General features: G+C 51.3%; 1 protein-coding gene across 2 annotated transcripts in view; it reads left to right on the top strand.

The window, feature by feature from the left end:
* Positions 1-17,430, top strand: part of MED27 (mediator complex subunit 27) — a 192,440-nt gene extending 175,010 nt beyond the window's left edge. Inside the window, exons 7-8 of one of the 2 annotated variants that reach the window (XM_046637728.1) lie at positions 14,603-14,680; positions 16,848-17,430. In XM_046637728.1, coding sequence (XP_046493684.1) covers positions 14,603-14,680; positions 16,848-16,982 — 213 coding nt within the window. In that variant the 3' untranslated portion in view covers positions 16,983-17,430. The other variant, XM_046637737.1, reaches the window with a different exon arrangement.
* Positions 17,431-18,609: the final 1,179 nt, after the last annotated feature.

The following is an 18,609-nucleotide window of genomic DNA, read 5'->3' as shown; positions in this document are numbered from 1 at the left end:
GCCAAATGTGGCCTGCCTTTTGCCTGCAATGGGGACTGTCAGCAAGCCCTTTTCTCTTCCTCATTAGACCCCTTACCTGAGTGTGGGGAAGCGGCCGAGGGTTGGGGACATCTTGCTGTGGGTCCATGGATGCCGACAGGTTCCCATCATTTACTGTGATGCCCTGGAGGCTCTTTGCACTTCATCCTAGGGCGAAGAAGCTTTTTATAGCCAGCACGTCTCCAGCAGAGCAGATTCAGAGAATGGAACTTAGAAATAGGGGGGACCATCTGAAAGGGCAGAATTACAAAGAGCCAGGAAAGGTTTCAAGCGTGTTCATAGTTTTCTGACATTTAAACTCTGCAGGAGCAGTCGCCGTTTTGATCTTTAACCTCCTCATTTCAAAACACTGTGCATTTTCCTCCAGTAACTGAGGAATAGTGAGAGCCAATCTGCAGCTACTTACTGCGTTAAGTCTTGGCACGGAGGCTGGGGAAAGCAGCGGAGTGTGTGCGGCCCCAGGGAGGCAGGTGGAGCCTCGAGACACGGCTTCAGAGGGACCAGCACCTGCTTCGCAGCTTTTTCACTCGGAGCCAAAGCACAGAAGTCATAGAGCCCGTGGATGTCCACAGTCTTATTCTGGAGGCCACAGAGGAAGAGTAGCCCTTTTAGTCCTGTGCCGTCAGCAGATCTTAGCTGTGGACAGGTGGGTTGTCCATGTGGATAATGGTCTGGGCAGGTTGCCGCTGCTTCTTCATTCCTGTGTTCCCTCCTTCGTCGTCCCTCTCTCATTCATGCTTTGATACAAAGACTGGGCTCTATCTGGGGACAGACTTTGTCAGGAGATGTTAACCAAGGGGCCACCTAGTGCTTTTCAGTCGACAAGGCTGAGTCATCCTGGAGGAGTCAGTTCTCGGAAATTTTGGATATAGCGAGGACCTCTGAGTGCCTGCCCAGATAGTCTGTGACAAACCTAATGTCACTACTTCCACATCCCAGGAACGGGAACTGTCCCAACATGGGCAAGTTCCCGGAGGACTTAACTCTCACCCTCTCTTGAGCAAGGCTTTGTGGCTTACGGGACTTGAGCACATGTGCGTGCTACATCTTTGCACGTTGCCAAAGAGGCTCAATAAAGTCATTAAATTATTGTGAATCTCAAGCTCTATAATATCTAAAATTCCTTCCTACTTCCTGCATTTCCTTTGAGAAGCCCCTCTTGAAACACCACAGATACAGGCCTGGAAGAAGCTGCAGTTGTAGTGAAAGTTCCACGACCCCGCGCCGAAGCTGGGCCCTCTCCCTTGTTTGGTGCCCCGCTTAGGCGAGGCCGTTGGCAGAGGATCCTGCAGCCTCCAGAGGGAGTCTCTTCATGTCGTAGAAGGCCTTCTGCTTTTTCCCTCTACCACCTCTCAAACAGCCCCCTCTTCTCCTAAATGCTGATTAACTTTTTCCAAAGAGGAGAACATGCATTTCATAGACTGTATATGGTGGCATTTGCGTTCTTCACTGTGCATTCTGTCGCTGCCTCACAAGTGTGTCTGGGCGATCCCAAACAGATAAAGGCGAGGGAACAGCTTTCACCAGTGCAAGGGCAAGAGGGCAGCTTAGCGTAGGAAGATGGATTCCAGTCAGTGGGCTCTGAACGAGTGACGGAGCGGGAAGGACGGCTGTGTGAGCCAAGTATCGGGCTATTGACGAGCTTCAGGGAAGGAGAGGCGGCAGACGATTCCAGGGTCCTCCCGGAGAGCAGCCCTTTCCTGAGCTGACAGCTGGACCGTATTGACCAGGTTGGATAAGCAGGAGGGAAATAGGAGTGGACGTTGTTAAGCGTCAGCCCAAGGGGCCCTGGGAGCTGAGTGGGGCAGGGACCGTTCCCTCTCTGCAGCTGAGAAGCCTTTGATCACCACCTGTTCGCTTCAGGGGCACATTTGAATATTCACAAGCTTCTAAAGCCAGAGGAGATTTGATCTTATGAAACCCTTATGATACCCCAGTACGTTCCCTCTGCGCGGCTCCCTCGACCGCTGCTGAGTGTGGCGATGACCGAGAGCCTTGGTAGGGTGCTCCCACGGACCCAGTCTTCCGAGTACAGTGCAGCAGGAACGCCCGGCCCATCCTGCTGGAAGCGGTTTGTGCTTCTCTGCATTGGAGGAGTCACAGAGTAGTCGGTGTCGTCTCTATAGCTTATTTCTTCTGAGGACTTGCACAAGACCCAGTGTTCTCCAGTCAGGATCCAACAACCACTTCTGGGAAGCCTGTCCACCCACTGGTCTCCAAGCCGTCTTCCCAGCCCAGCAGGCAGCCCAGCGCTGCAGGCCAACTTCCCAGGACCAAGCCTGTCCACTCCACCGTGCGTTCCAGCCGACTCCCCCGTCTCTCCAGCCCTGGTCGACCTCGGTCACATTCCCCACAGTGACTATTCCAGAGAGAGGCAGTCCTGCACGGTGGCTGAGAGCCATGTGTTCAGACCATGGCTGACCACTACTCCCTGTGTGGCCTAACTTGCCTCAGTTCCCTCCTCTGTAAAACAGAGATCGTAAGACTACCTGCCTCAGAGAACTGATGTGAGGTCACTGAATCCAGAGGGTGAAGGGCAAGGTGACCTTCGAGCCTGGACTCACTTGACTTGTCTCAAGTGCTTGTGAGCAGTGACCGCTCCTCTCCTGAGAAAGCTCCCCTGCATCCCGCCGAGCTCTGCCCCGTTGGCCACTCCTTCTCATATCTTAGCTGCCACGTCTTCCTGGTCTCTTTGCAGTGGACGTGGTGGTGAAGATGCAGGCTCTGCAATCAGACAGGCCTGGATTCCCATCCAGCTCTGCTGTGCGGGGGCCAGCCAGCTGGGGGACCTTTGGCCAGGAATTAACCTCTCTTTATGCTTCAGCTCCCTCAGCCGGAGAAAGGGGAAATAATAAAACCTCCTTCTTCGGGTGCATGTTGTGAGGATTCAGTGTGATAAAGCTCATGAACAGCTTGGCACTGCAGTTGCCCAGAATTCGTGCTCAATAATGTGAGCTGCTCTTATCATTGTTATGGGGATGGGCACAGAACTCAGAATCCACGGCCATCTATGTGTAGGGCCCAGGTCAAGTCAGGTGTTTTTTGTAAAGTAAACTAAAGACCAGCTGCCATGATGGACGCACATATTCCCACTGAAGCATCTCCGTTTTCTCTTTTCTCCGGGCATATCATCTGCTCTCCTGGTCAAAAAGTGAACTAAAGAAAGAATAAGGCACCCCAAATTACAACCACTCAGCAGTACCCTTTGGGCATCCCTGACATGCTGACATAGAATCACATTTCCATGACCTGGAACCACCCCTCGTGTCCTGAGAGGGCTGGTGGCACCTCTGGTGATCCCAGAAGGCACGTGTTCCACCCTGACTCCCCACCTCCCCCCCAGCAGGGACTAGGCAGGTGGTGCCTGGCAGCGTGGCAGCAGCGGCAGAGCTGCCTCTCGGGCAGGGCTCACCCCCTGCTCTGCAGTCTCTGTTCTGTTTCCTGTGGTTGCCTGGATTTTGATGGGGAAGTAGGTGGTATTGTCTGTATTTCTTAGGAGCCCAGATGTCTTTGGATGTCTTTCTCTAACTGCAGGGCTGTTCCTGCAGAAAATAACACCACACTAAGTGAGTACAGAACAATTCAGGTATCTTTGGGCTTGGACTTTTCTGGCAGCCAGCAACAGAGTCTGGCATTTTACCATCTGGAAAGCATTGAGCTTTTTTCCTTTCGTCTAAATGAAGAGCCTTAGTTCCTTAATCCTAGGAAATGTCAAGGACCTTTTGTGTGCAGCTCCTCTTAGCCCTGCACAGGCTTTTGGTAGAAGCTTGAGGCTGGTCAGGACCATGGAGAGTTCCCCAGTGGCACGCAGGCCCTCCTCAGAGTGCCCCATGACCTCAGCTTTTCCCACCCCCGAACCTCCCTTTCACTCTGCTCTCCTAACCCCACTGGCCAAAAATAAGTCAGTAGACTCTCACCTACTTTCTTGCTCACTCAGGTCCTACAAGGTGAGTGACGCCAGCGCAGAACCACCTTTGTGAGCCCTCTCATCTCCTTAGAGGCCCTGAGCTGGGCCCAGGGAGGACACATGAGGCCAGCGTGGCCTCCTCCTCACAGAGAGCACAGCCTGGGATGAGGTGGAGGCTCCTGGTCAAGGTTGGGCAAGCACAGGGCTGGGGTGTCCACAGGGTGCTCCTGGGGCTATAGGCAAGCCCAGGGGATGGGCTGAGTCTCAAAGCGGGAGAAGGGCTTAGCCATGGAGGAGCATTCCAGGCCCGGGCAGAGACGCAGAGTCAGAAAAGCAGGTTTGTGAGGAGGAATTGCTAAGGCAGCCAGTGTTGCTAGAGTGTGACATGGGGCTGAAGGGAGACAAGGCTGGGACCCAAGTCTCCCAGGACCTCATATGCCATACCATGCCACTGCGTTTCAAAGGACGCAGGGGTTTTGTGGTTGTTTTTGTTGTTTTTGTTGGTTTGCTGCTGGAGGCCGTTCACAACCAGTCTGTGTTCAGGGGTCCAGGGACTTGAGGGACTGCCCTTTAGGGTGTCAGTGGCATCTTAGCTAAGACTTTAAAGAGGGTTGGATGGAACCCGCCCAAAGCAAACACAGACTCCTTTTGGAGGCCCCGGTATGTGCCACAGGCTGTGTTCAGTACTTTATAGAGGAGTCTCCTTCTCAGACAGAGTTTGATCTCAGAGCTGTGACCAGGGATTTCAAAGAAGGTGGAGCAACAGTGTCGCTGTTCCCCTCTCCACTTCTGCCCCAGACGCGCTGCCTCTGGTCTCATCCCAGAGCAGCATTGCCAGGCTCTGGTGGACAGATAGAAGCCCTTCTGAGCAAATGGCTCCTTCATCAAGCAGAGAAGGAGGTATTGATCTCGTCTAAGTAATCCCCAGTCCCCCCGGACTGCAATGCTTCCTCCTCAGGCCTCTAGGCCTGCTGAGCCCGCAGCATACAAAGCCAGGGTTCGGACTAGAGACTAGAGCCGCATAATAAAAACTAAACCCCTCCTTCCGCTCTACTGTACTTATATCCCGGTTTTAGAAGCTTGTCTCTGCTCACTCCCACCCACTAGCACTTTCAGGACTGACTTCATAGCATTCCAGTCTTGAAATAATGATGATTCCTCTTTTTGTGGAATGAGTACTTCTGGGACTGTTTTAAATATTCTTCATAAAACCAGTGCTCATCCTTGGAGCAACTTCGCTGGCTGGGATTGCTGTCTCTTTAAACATTTTATGCACTAAGTTCATTTCTTTGACTCCTGGATCCACAAAGAATTTTCTCCCTCCAAGAGATTCCTGCTGTCCCTCTCCTTAAGCGTGGGTCTATCCTTGGCAAAACCCCGAGTAGAGACTGAGACTCTTGGGCTAATCTCCCCGTGTAGCCTTGAAGTCTATCCACCTGATGAAAGTTCATTTTTATTTCTTTGAGTTGTGGGACCAGCATGTGTACAACCAGCTGGCACATGTTTGGCTTTGCTGCCTGTTAGTCTGTGCTCCAGTCTCGTTGAAACCCGTCGTGACGGGAAGACGTTTCCAGAACCAAAAGCAGTGCCATGCTGGTGGTCTGGTTCTGAGCCGAACTCTCTAAGTTCTTTGTGACCGGCCCAGAAACTGAGGATGCGCGAGGGTGATGTCACATCAGGGCAGCAGGTGGGTTCCTGGACAGGTGCCCCTGCGCCTGCTGGCATCAGCTCGTCCTTTGTAAAAGAGCAAAGGGCTTTGATGTCACCACTGGTTGGCCTGGGGGTGGAGCTCAGCACAGGTGTAGCCTCAGGCTGTGCGGTCGGGCCCCGCAGCAGTGTCCACTGAAAACCTAGACCCAGAAGGCGCCCCCTGATCCCAGCCTCCCGCTCCTTTACCAAGGGCAAGCAGGGGAGTGATGCAGCCAAGGTCACTCAGCTAGTAGCGAGACCAGGACCGAGCCCCAGTCTCCTATCACTCTGTGCCACCCTTTTTCCCACCACGGTGCCTTTTTGTTCTCCTTAACGCAAGCCAGAGAATCTTGTCTTCATAGTATGTGGAGGCAGGTATTAGCTGGAGGGAAGCCAGAATCTGGATCTCCACCAGGCTTCTCTTTTAAATAAGCAACTTCTAAACACTTGGGTACTTAACTGTTCCTATTTATTAATCTTGTGGGACAGACTTTTAATAGTCGGAGGCCCCAGATCGCCTGGCTTCGCAGGGGGAGGCCTAGGCTTTGCCGACCATGTGGTGGTAGATAATAGAGCCATTAGTCCACTGCGTTAGGAAGAGCACCGTGGAACTGCCAGAGCGCTTTCAGGCTCTGCTCCCACCCAGCCCTGCGTGGCCACAGTCCTGCCCCCTGGTGGGGGGAAGCGGGCAGTGACCCACAGTGGCCTGTTCACCTGTAGTTCCTAACACTGCTGACATCAGAATCTCACCTTGGGGAGTTTTTGACAACAAAGGTCCTGGCCCCCCCCCCCCGCCCCTCCCCCCCGCCAGACTGCCTTCTAGAAGCTGAGGGACAGAGCCCAGCAGACCACCTCCGGAGTCTGTGCTCCTCACCTCAGCTGCACTGCCAGCTCTGCACTCTGGCCTGGGTGCCCGCACATAGACAGGACGAGGCCTACAACCTTACTGGGCCAGGGGTCCCTGAGGACGATCCCAGAACCACCAGGAAATACAACAGACTCTTGGTTTTTAAAAGAAGAAACTTCTGGGGAATGGTAGTATATTAAGAGAGTTTTTGTCTCCTCCTGTGTCTCACTGATCCTTTCTGTGTGTCACCACTCTGTCCTTTGTTCTTCCCTTGCTGAGAAAGAACAAAGTCTGTCTAGTTGCCATAAAATCCAGGCTCTGGGAGGCTGACCTCAAGCAGAAGATAGTCTTGCTGGACCTAAACCTGTTTCTTTGTCCTCACAGCAGGCCGGAGGGCTCAAGCAGGAGGGAGAGTGGGCTCTATATGCCCAAGGTGTCATTGCAACAGTAGGATTTCCCACTTTTTGTAGCTGTCCCCTTTTTTAGACTGTACTTTTGATTTCCCCTGGTTAATACGCGTGCACACCTGTCTAAATGCTGCTGCTGTCATTGCCTGTTTCCCCTTCTTTCTCCAAGGCGAGGAGACTCATTCAGTCTGGAGATCTTCTTGAGGGTCACCCGTGTCTGTGTCAGGCCCTGTGCAGGGTGAGTTTCTGGGATGTAGCAGTGAGCAAGATGGGCAGAAGCTTCCAGCAGGGAGGCAGAGGGAAAGTTTCGTAAGTGGCGAGAAGTGGGGTGTAAGTGAGGAGGCTTAGGACCAAGTCCTGCCTCCGCCCGAAGAGTCTGGGGGTCCGCTCCCTGTTAAGGAGGACATGGCCTGCATATGCCACCTTTCTGCATCCCCCTGCAGCCTCTGTCTGTGCGAAGGCCAAGAGTGAGAGCCCACCAGGCTCACCTCCCTGCTCTGCAGCTCAGGAGCTGCTCGGCTCAGGCAGTCACTTAACGTCCCTGTGACTTCGCCTCCTCACTGGAGATGGAAATTCTCATCATAGCGCCATCTCAAGGGTGTTGTGAGGATGAAGCGAGGTAAAGATATGGTGGCTCACATCCCGTGCGTGCTTGCTGTTTGTCAAACATTGTTCAAGTGCTTTCCCTGCATTGACACCTTTTACCCTTGTCCAGGGGCACACGGCTCGTAAATGACAGACAAGATCCAAATCTGTGCAGTCTGGCTGCACAGTCTGGGCTCCTCCCCAGGCGATGTGTATAGACCAGCCCTTGCACAGGGCTAGTGCTCAGTAAGTGTTGACTGGGATTGTGCTATTATTACAGGCAGTTCTACTTTGGGTTTTGCTAAAATAACTCGTGAACTCTGAAGTCCCCGCCAGCACTCAGATTCCGGGAGCGAAGATGTCAGCAGCTCCTTGCACACAATATGGCAGAGGAGCGTCGGGAGACTTGTTTTGACTGGCATTTCCAGTGTGTTGACTGGCAGCTGTTTCAAGGTCTCTTGAAAGATTCCTTTCTCCTTCTCTGAGCTTAGTTCCCGTCAGTTTGGGTGCACGAAGACCTTCTCCGCCTCTTTGAGCTGGGAGAGAAGGAATTTTGGTAAGCCCTGGTTGGTGGAGGAGGAGAGAACTGAAAGTAAAGTTACTAAAGCAAAGTGGATCTGTTGATGGGCGATGGAAATGTCACCCGCCTCAAAATGAATCACCTGCAGTCCAGCCTTGGGGGGGCGGGGGGGCAGGACTGGAAGGACAACACGCCTTGCACTAAACTGCCGCATCTTCAGTCTTTCTTTGCCTTGAGATGAAATGGGACAGCTCTTGGCGAAGCCCGGGGGCCACTGTCTTTTTGAGTCGCTCTGTCTGTGTGCCCATGCTTCCCAGCCTTGCTGGTTGCCTCGCGGTCGTCTCTCCCCCGCCCTCTGTGCCGCGTCCCTGTCTCGCTGCTTTATTGTTACTTTCCTGTCTTCTCCTCCCTCCCTTTCCTTGGGTTCGCCATCTGCTTTGATCTTTTTACAAGCTCTTTTCAAACCAGCGCTCACTGGTGGGATGAATGGCCTCCCTTTCGTCGGGAGCATTAGTGCCCTTCGTTGGCCTCGCCGGCCGCCGCCAGGCAGGGTGGCTTTTATCTCCCAGTGGAATCTCATTAGCTTTATATTACAGTGGGGCCCGGACCTGGCTGGGCTGGCGCCGAGTCGATTTAAATTAGTTAATAGCAATCTTTTTTGTTGCCCCAGGCCTGTTTTTTCCCACATCTTGGAAGCTGAGCAAAAAACAACTTTGTTGTTGAAAAGTGTAAAACAAAAAAATATTGAAGACGGGATGCTTTGACAACAGGGAACATCATCGTAGGTGAATTTCTGCGCTCTCCAACCCCCGTGTCTTGCCTGGCGCTTTGGAGTTCAGCCACGGAACCGAAAGCCAGCAGTGGAGGAGTTGGGAGGAAGGGAGGAAGACACAGCAGATCAGTCAGCTTTATTTCCTTCTATTAAAATATTTCTGTAATTGATAATGGGAACAGAAGAAATTAAATGATTGCATCAGCACCAGAAAAAACTGCCACTATTTGGCAATTAAGGGAATACTTTACACTGGACCTTTTGAAAAAGAGGCTGAGTATGACCAGATTGCCAACCCAGTGATGGAAAGACTAATTAGGTGCCCTGCCTAGGAGCCAGATGCCAAAATAGAGCTTTGGTGTGTGGCTCCAGCCCTATCTGGAGGAGGACATTTTCTCCCTAATTGGGTTTGTTCTGCTCTTGAGTAGCCTGTTACCCGGAAGCCACATTTACAAATCCTCCCTGCACCGCACCTCGGGCCCCCGTCTTTTGGAGGACGGAGGACGTCACCACGCAGGCAGGTGGTGGGTGATGACGCCTGGAGCACCCAGGGCGGGTGTCTGCTGGGAGGGAGGTGGCAGGGGCTCAGGCCTTGTAATGTCTGGACTCAAACACCCCCTGCCCCTCACCAGCTGTGTGACCTTGGACATCTCCCCAACCTCTCTAAGTCTCCATTTCCTCTCTGATGAAATGGAAACAAGGAGAGCACCCACTTCCATTACTGTGGGGATTAAATGAGAGGGGCACATACACCAAAAGTGCTCGTTAATGTAGTTATTATAAAATAATAATCCTATGCTCTTGAAAAAGCACCTTTCAGATGAGGAGAACCCCGCCACTCCATAGCACCCATTGTGGAAATGTTTGTGAAAATATTCCACACACACACATACACACCTCCCCGCCCCAGCACCCATTGTGAAATTTGAGTGACACCATTCATTTTGATCCACAGAAAAGACCAACTCTCCTCAGATTGGGACTCCTTTGTTTTGTGCCGCAGAATCAAATGCCTACCCCTTTCGGGACCTTTTCCCTGTGCTGCCTGGGATACTCTAGCGCCTGGCTGCTCGAAGCCTGGCCCCTCCCCAGCAGCATGGCCATCACCTGGAGTCTGTTGGAAATGCCCAGTTCCAGCCCCGCCCAGACCCACGTAGTCAGCATCTGCTTGGCAGCAGGGTACCCGGGGGATTTGTGTGCTCATTAACATGTGCATCCTTCGGCATTGTAGCATCCCTAAGATAGCTGGAGAGGCCAGCTTGATTTCTGAGCCCCACCCCGGAGATTCTGATTCTAAGTCTAGAGTAGAGACCAAGAACTTGAGTTTCTGAGAAATGTTTAGGTGATGCCAACACTGCTAGACTGTGACGCCCGTTTCACGCAGCGCCATTCTAGAGGGGAAATTTCCTTGGCCACAGCTTGAACTTACGTGTGCCCCCACCTACAGGAATCAGAGGCCTGGCAGACACCGTGGCACATCTTATAGACAGGAAGTAAGTGTCCGAGGAGGCTCCGTCAGTCTGCAGAGCAGAGGCAGTGGTGCTGTAACAAATCAGCTTCAGAGGTTTTGTCGTTCAGCACAACCAAAGTTGATTTCTTGCTCACAGCACACCCATCCTGAGTTGTCGGATGGCTGGGCTCCACACAGTCACTCAGGGACCCAGGCTTAACAGAGGCTCACCACCTTATGAATCCCCCATCTGCGTGTGTGGCTCCCCACATCACATGAGAAGGGACATCATGGAGAATCCGCACTTGCTTTTTACTGTCTCCAAATGGAAGGAACACACGCCCCTTCTGCTCCCGGAGGCAGTAGCTGGAACTGGCCGCAGGACCCAACCTGTCTACAAGGGAGGCTGGAGAGTTCCCACGTGCCGGAAAGGGGAGGCAAACCAGGCAGTGAGCCCTATGAGCCCGAGTAACTCCCAGTGCAGAGGGAAAGTCCACATTCCCAGCAGGTTGGGGGTAGACCAGAGACCCCAGTCCTTCGTTCCTGTCTCCTCATCCCCACCTCGTGGGGGCTGCTTTCTCTGCCCCACACACCTCACGTGAGCCAGTCCCCTTGGCTATCTCAGGGACAGGATGGATTGTCCATCCAGTCAGCACACGTGTCAAGAACCTCTGTGCCAGGCACTAAACAGACATGGTCTCTGGCCTTTCAGAGTTCACGGTCAAGTTAGGGAAGCTGACACTAAAGAGAAATTTCAAAAACAATTGTACAAGCTCAGTCATGAGGAGTGATGTGAAAGAAAAGACCTCAGCAAGGAGACATGACCCAACTGAGGAATTCTGAGAGGCTTCCCTGAGCATATGGATCTCACCCAGGCCCAGTAAGAGGAATAGGAGCTAGGCCAGAGAAGGGAGGGAAGGAGAGGCCCAAGCAGAAGGAAGGCTCTGAAGGAGGAAGAGGATCACTTGAGGAACTGAAACATTTTCTGAAGTGGGGAGAGGAGAGGAGGCAGGAACCAGGTCCTGCAGGGTCTCGAATGCCAAGTTCGTACGTCTGGATTCTGTCCTAAGTGTATTCACGTGCTCTGAGAGGGTTTTCAGCAGGGGGTGACATAGTTAGATTTATAACTCAGTCGTCACTGATGTGCATGATCACGTTATTTTACTTAATCCTCACAGTCATCCCACGTGATAGGTGAAGATCTCATTTTCCCCTGGAGAGGAGCTAGTTGGGGCTCTTCTGGTCATCCCAACTGGGAAGGGCAGCAGCTTAGACTGGGGCGGCAGTGAAGTGGGAGGAAGTAGAAGGATTCAAGATGAATGGTTTGGAACGTCGAGACTCGGAGATGACCTGAGTATGAGCAGTGGGACAAGCCCAGGTTTCCGGCCTGGGCCACCCAAGACCACCAGGTGGATGGTGGTGCCCTTGCTAAGAACGCAGGAGGAGAAGCAGGTCTGAAGAGCACTTTTGATGCTCCTGTAATTAGCTTGATGCCTTGCCTGGCTCAGCACCTTGCATTTCTCAAAACTCAGCCAGAAGAGGTCAAGTCCAGAGGTCAGCTAAGGAAGGGAGGAGGAGACGGGCACAGGTTTGCCAGGCCGGGCACCCGGCACACAGGAGGCTTAGGGGCAGAGATTCTCGGCAGTGTTTGGTGGAGGCCCTAAATTCCAAAGGCCACAGCGGCCAGGCAGGTAGCGTGAGTGACGCAGGCTGTGTGAAAGGCCCTGGAGGCGCTGGGCAAGCCGCAGGTGCGTGCCTGCTCACAGGCACTGTCCCTCCTTGGCTCCCACGGCTGATGGCAGCCACTTGGATATGTGGGGGCTGGTGGGCAGAGCCAGGTCACAGTCAGCATGATAATTAGGAGCCCGGCCTTGCGCCGAGCACATCACGTGGTTGGACTCATTTGATCTTCACAGCAACCCATGAGGCAGCCACACTATTACCGCCTCTGCATCTCCTGGCGCTTCAGAGAGGCTGGGGATCCAAGTTGCATAAAGTTTCCTGAATTTGTGTTGGTCATTTGTGTTAAAAATTGTAAAAGGAGAAGCAAGGAAAATGTGCAGCTAAGCAGAGCATTCTAGCCTTGGACGTGGCCTCTGGGTGGCCAGTGTGATGGGGGATTGGGCCCAGGCCAGGTGCCCAAGCTGCTGAAATGGACAGATCTGGGCTCATCTCAGGGGACTCCAGGCTGGAGATGGACCTTCCCCGTCTTGGGAAAGTAGTACACCCAGAACGAAGGGACAGTGGGGCACCTGCAAAGCCAGCCTGGCTTCCTGCTATGACAGCACTGATGGATGGGGCGGGGCTTTGTTAGAGTCATTGTAAAATAAATGGTAGGGGCAGGAGAAAGAGTTTTCTATAAACTTTGTTTCTTTTGTAATGGAAAATGTGATTGTAAGGATGGTCTTATCAGCCCATGGGATTTTTTTAGAGAGGCATCTGGATGGCAAGAACCAAGCTTTTAAGCTCAGGTACCCTTGAGACCCAATTTCCTTCACTGTGTTTTATAGCAGTTAATTTCACCCCACCAGTCACCACCCGCCGTTTTGCCAAGTTATCATTACTACCTTTTTTTTAAAACAGCATTGATCATTTTAGAAAGTTGTTGTTAAAAATGTTTAACATTCTTTGCACTTGAAGGAATAAGTACCATTTATCTTGAAAGTCACTTGGGTAAGAATTTCTCAGCAATGTTGCATACATGAACTGTTGCTATGTTTGCAAGAAAGCCAGTGCAAGTGTTTCTAGTACGTGGCCTACGGTGAGTGGGCATTTTTAAGTTGATTTCTTCATTCAAACAAATATGTCTTGAGCACCTGCTAGATGCTGAGTGAAGTTCTGGGGCTTGGGGACGCAGCATGAACCAGACCCCTGCCCCACGGAGTGATCGTTTAGTGGGGTTCACCAGCCCCCAGGCAGGCCCTGAAACTCCAGTTGGGGAAGAGGGCAAGTCCAGGGGCCAGGGAGAGCAGAAGAGAAGGGCAGGCAGGCAGGGCTGCGGCACAGCTGGAGGGTCACCACTTCACTGGCACAGCTATTTTATCCAGGGGCAAGCTGAGGCTTAGAGAGGGTCTGTAAGCTGTGGAGCCTGTGTCCTCGCTCTTTCGGGTGTGGCCTCTCTGGCCTTGGGTGGACACACAGCTGGACTAATTCCCAGATGATTTGCAATTCTCCATGCGGGGCCTGGGCCAGCCCTTCTGGTTGCCCCCTGATTAGTTTGCTAAACTGCTGCTTAGGTCCGTTAGCACATCATGTAGTGCTCTGGTCGGGGCTGGAGAACTGACAGGTCTACGCAAGGTGGACTCAGGTTTATTCTTGTTCACGTTAATAATTTTGTCTGGGGTTTTTTGTTTCTTTTGCTTTTTAACCACATTTGTAATGGGAAGAATCGTTAATGAGGACAATGAGATAAACCATGAGTTTGAACACAGCTATCAAATTAGGTATAATCTATTAATTTGCTGATTGATGGAGGCATTAGCAATCTGTGGTGTCATCAAATTGAACAACACCAAGGGATCTTAGAGCTGCCCTTTGTCAGTAGGACATGGAGACCCAGAGAGATTAAGTAGTTGGATCAAGGTCAGCAGACTGTGCTGGGGCATAAACGCAGTGTGCTTCCCTCTGGTCACCGGCTGCCTCTAGTGGTCTTAAAGCAGTCGTGCCCTTGGCCCTGCTGCTGAAGCCTCTACTCGGAGTTAGGGGACAGTGGGTGTGGCCCACTAGGGGGCTGAAAGTAGCCCACAGCTTTGGGAGAGCTGGCTAGAGGCCCGCGCTGTGAGTGGTAAGGCTCCTCAGAACGTAATAATGGGAACCATCAGGCCCAAGGGGAAGATGGTCAGAAATTACTGGATTCCTGATCATAAAACCTGTATGGCTACACATTATGAGACAGCTTGAGAAGTAAACTAAGCAGACAGACCAATTACACTGCCAGGAAAATGGCTCCAGTAAAGATGAAGCAGACTGCGGAGAGTGGAAAAGCCCTTCGCAGTCATGCAGTGTTTCATGCAGTGACCTGGTTTATAGACCCCTCAGTGACCCTCCCCCTCTTGCCTCTCCACTGGCCTCTGGCCACACTCCTCCTCTTTCAGGGGCTTCAGCCTGCCTGGGTTTTCAATTGCTGGAATGTTCCACACTCCACTTGCCTCCAGGCCTGAATACCTGCACTTTTCCTGCCTACGACACACCACCTCCCCTTCCTCCTCCCCGACTCTGCTAACTAACGTTCGTGCTTCAGATTTTATTTTACATGTCCTTGTCTCCAGGAGCCTTCAAAAGCAGACTTGTCTGTCATCTGAAGGGAATGCATTGGTCTTGCTGGTTTGCATTCTCTCTGCTGGTTTGGAGTGGCCTCTAACTCCAGTCACTGTCCTTGGTTCCCAGGTGACCGATCATGCCACCACTGCCCTGCTCCACTATCAGCTGCCCCAGATGCCAGACGTCGTGGTCAGATCCTTCATGGTAAGTGGCTTTAAGAGCCAAGTCTCCCATTTAAACCTTGCCTCCAGTCAAGTGAGAACAAGCAGCTCAGAAGGTCTTCAGATCGTGAGGGCCGCACCGTGGGAGATGGGCCAGTTTAGGACTGACAACTTCTTTAAACTGGGAGCGGCTCTAGGAGAAACCACTTCCTGCTTAATTACCTAGGGTTTCCTGTCATTGCTGAACAAGTGGTGTTTCAGAAGTGACCCTGCAACACGGTGTCCGACATTGATTGTCAGTAGGTATTTGTTGAGCTCCTCGTCTGTCCAGGCCTGTGCTTGGTGCTGAGCTGGTAGCATTGACTAAGACAAATCTTGCAGTTCCCCCAAGACATTTAGTCCTTAAATTTTCAGAGTTGGAACTCAGGATGGGGAGCGACCCAGAAACAGCCGTTCCACTGATGTGCTGGAGTCGGCTCCTGCCAGCTCCTGTTTAATGTTCAGAATTTTGCAAGCTGGTTGATCAACCATTGGTAGCTTGAAATCAGACCAGAATATTTACACAGAGGAAATCAGCAAACGCTACAAGTAAGGACTCCCACCCCCCCCCCCGAACCAGTTCATCAGCATGCTGCTGGCTGAATTTATCACATGACTGCCATTTGGCATATCCAGGGCCAAGAACTGGCTCCACCACTTCCTGACAGAACCGGCCAGCTGCTTCAAGGTTGTGCTGACATGGCTTCATGCTCTCCCATCAGTAGGCTCCATCTTTCACTGCTGCAAAAACTCCCTTTTTAATTCATGCTAGAAAGGCTGCCCGTTAGAGAACCTACTCAAAAGACTTACCTGTTAGCAAGTCCAAATCAGTGTTGACAGCTAGGTGGAGTATTGCTCATCCGATTTCATCCAGTCACATTTGCCCCAACAATTCAGCTTCTTGGAGAGCCTGTGGTTCATTTCTCGGAATGCACAAACCCGACGTATTGATGAGGCTCACAGCGCTGGAGGAGTTGAGCAAGCAAACCCGGTGCACAGCAGAGCCATCCACGCAGTTCATCCGTGTGCCAAGAGAACAACTCAATTGACAGTCTTCAGCGAGCTCTTCGTTTTTGGATAGATAGAAAGACTGCTTTTTAACCTAACGTGTTGTAATGCCCAGTTTCCCTCTGGTAACTGACTTTGGGATTTTTGGAGGATTTGAATTTGATCAGCACCAAAGGATAAATAGTTTAACTGAATGATCCATTGACCTCCTTGTGCTTATTACCAAAAACCTCAAACACGTAGCCTTTCAGAAGGGGCGCAGTATCGATGGGCCGCAGTCTGCTGCCATGGAAGCAGCTGTGATGAAGACAGAAGGGTTTGTACCAGTAAATTCAGCCGACCTCTTCAAAGAACAATTTTCTCTTGTCGACATAATTCAGGAGGACAGTAAATGATGAGATTCATGTGCCCCTGTCAAAGTGAGAGCTTGCTTAACTTGCTTGCCTATTGTGGGGTTCAGGTTGTTTGCTTATTTATTTATTTTTTGGTAGCGAATCTCCTTGAGTTTGAGAATTGAGTTATGTTAGTCTCATCCTTATGTATGATGCCCAAAAGAGCTCTGCACTCTGAACCACTGAGTGTGCCCGTGCTGCTTATTATGTTATTTGGTGGCACTAGGTTGTCCCCGCCCTCCCCTTAGGTGTGTTGGGCTGCATTGTGACAGTGAGTGATGACCTCTGAAATCAGATTAGAAAGAAGGCCTGTTGACCTCAGTGGAGAATTCTAAAATCCTCATCTGTGCGCAGTCTGTACCGCACATGTCCGTGACCACTTCTTGGTGTGAACAAGGAGAGGATCAATACCAATATTCAGAAGACAGGAGGCTCAGAGATGAAACGTGGTTATGGCAGCCCGTGAGCCACAAGGCTGCGCAGTAGTTCACAGCCACTCCTTCGGGAGCACTTCTTGCCTTTGAGAGTAGGAATTTCTATTTTAAAAACTGCCTCAGTTGGGAGGGGCTGGGGGAGCGCCAGAACTAAAAATCAGCAGTGTTATGACCTTGTGGATTCTGCATGCAGCTTTCTGTAAAAGCACAGGGTATCTTCGGGGGTCACAGCCAGCTTAAGTTCTCTGTCCTCAAGATCATTAGGCTTGACAGGAAGGATGACATTGGAAGCACCCGGATCCCATTTCTTTCATTCTTTCCTCACTTCTCTTTTTAGACCTGGTTAAGAAGTTACATAAAGCTGTTCCAGGCCCCGTGCCAGCGATGCGGGAAGTTCCTACAAGATGGCCTTCCCCCCACGTGGCGGGATTTCCGAACCCTCGAAGCCTTCCACGACACCTGCCGGCAGTAACCACAGCCCAGCCCCATGCCAGCCTGCAGAGCCCCGTCCAGAACCTTCCCAGACAAGCCCTGAGTAGTACTGGTGGCTCAGCCACATCTTTACTGCCCAGACAGCAATACAGCCACTCTTTCCCTTTTGTAAAACAGCATGTGGTACGTTAAGGCTGAGCCTCGTGAAGAACAGCTTCCATCTCTATGTTGCTGGGGCTGACTTTACGCTGTAGCCGGTGTATGGAAGGCCAGGAAGACCATTTTAGAACTCACCGTAAGGAAGCTGTGCAGCGTGCTCTTCTGTGTATGTTAGCGATACTGGTGCATGATCCTCCTGGAGCCGTGTTCTAAGTCATTTTCACGAACCCTTAGAGTTTGAATGAGCCCCTGTGTTCATACCTATTGTCATGCTGGGCTTGTTTTGTTCTGTAACTTATTTTTATAAGCAGTAAACCTTTTGTACCTGGGACAGGGCTTTGTCTCCTGTTTCTTTTAAAGCGCTTTTTACATTCAGTTCAGTGAACAGATCTGGGCCTTTTGAAGAAAAAAGAAAAAAATTAGTAATGTCTGTGTTTAAAACATAGTTCTTTTTAAGGACACATTTTCCCTGCTTCTTGCTTTCAGGAGAGAGGGCAGTGTTGGCAAATATTCCATTTCAAAGACGTTTTGGCGGCTTGAAAAATGGATTGTTCTTTTTGGGGAAAAAAGCACACAGATGTTTCTTTTTACTAAACCAGTAACACACACATACCAAAGGGAACGGAATCTGCCCGCCACCAGCTACAACACGTGTGAGCGGGTGTGACAGGTGTGCCTGGCTTGTTTGCTCATGTTTTGTCCTGAATATTACCATGGACAGATCCCAGCCCAGTCTGCTGAGTTCATTCAGGGCCTTGACCACAACATTTAAAGCCATAAGCTATTTCTATGAGGAAGCAGTGACCTGCTGAAGGTCTTGAGAAGGGTGGGGGATTTTCCCAGAGCTTTCCTGGCGCAGCCTATGCTACAAATAGTGTTCTCTTTGCAATGAACAATGACAGAGAGATGCTGCCTTCTGAGATGTCCAAAAGAATGGGTGGTTCCTAGCCAGGTTCTGATACCACCCAGACTCTCCCACCTACCCCCACCAGGCTGAAAGAAGCCAGAGGATGGAAGGGATTTAGTGATAGGAAATGGCAGGACAGTGCCACTCCAAGTGTGGTCCAGCATCATCCGCATTGTGGGAGCGTATTAGAAACACAGATGCTCGGGCCCCACGTGAGAACAGCTGACTCAGATACTATGGGGGTGGGGTCCAGCAACCTGATTGTTGACCAGCCTCCCCGGTGACTGCTGTGGGCCCGAGTCTGAGAACCGCTACTCTCTCTGAGAGATGGCCTTGCTTTTCAGTGCCCAGTCTGGGGAAGTATGATGACAGGCAGTGTGGTGCCCTGCAGGAAGGTTTCCATACCGTGGGTGATTTTAGATTAAATACTATGGTTCATTACATTTAAGATGCCATTGCTCGTAAAATGCACCATTATTTTATGAACCACTAGGAAAGAAAAACATGCTGCCAGTTAAGCCATGGCACAGGCCTTAATGATAATCCTGTATGACACATGAATCAGTCATACCAGCCTTTCATTGCTCTGAAATTTCTTTCA

The sequence above is a fragment of the Equus quagga genome, chromosome 1, assembly GCF_021613505.1.
Source record: "Equus quagga isolate Etosha38 chromosome 1, UCLA_HA_Equagga_1.0, whole genome shotgun sequence".
Lineage (NCBI taxonomy): Eukaryota > Metazoa > Chordata > Mammalia > Perissodactyla > Equidae > Equus > Equus quagga.
Note: the sequence above shows the minus strand (reverse complement) of the source record. Positions and strands in the feature narration are given on the sequence as shown.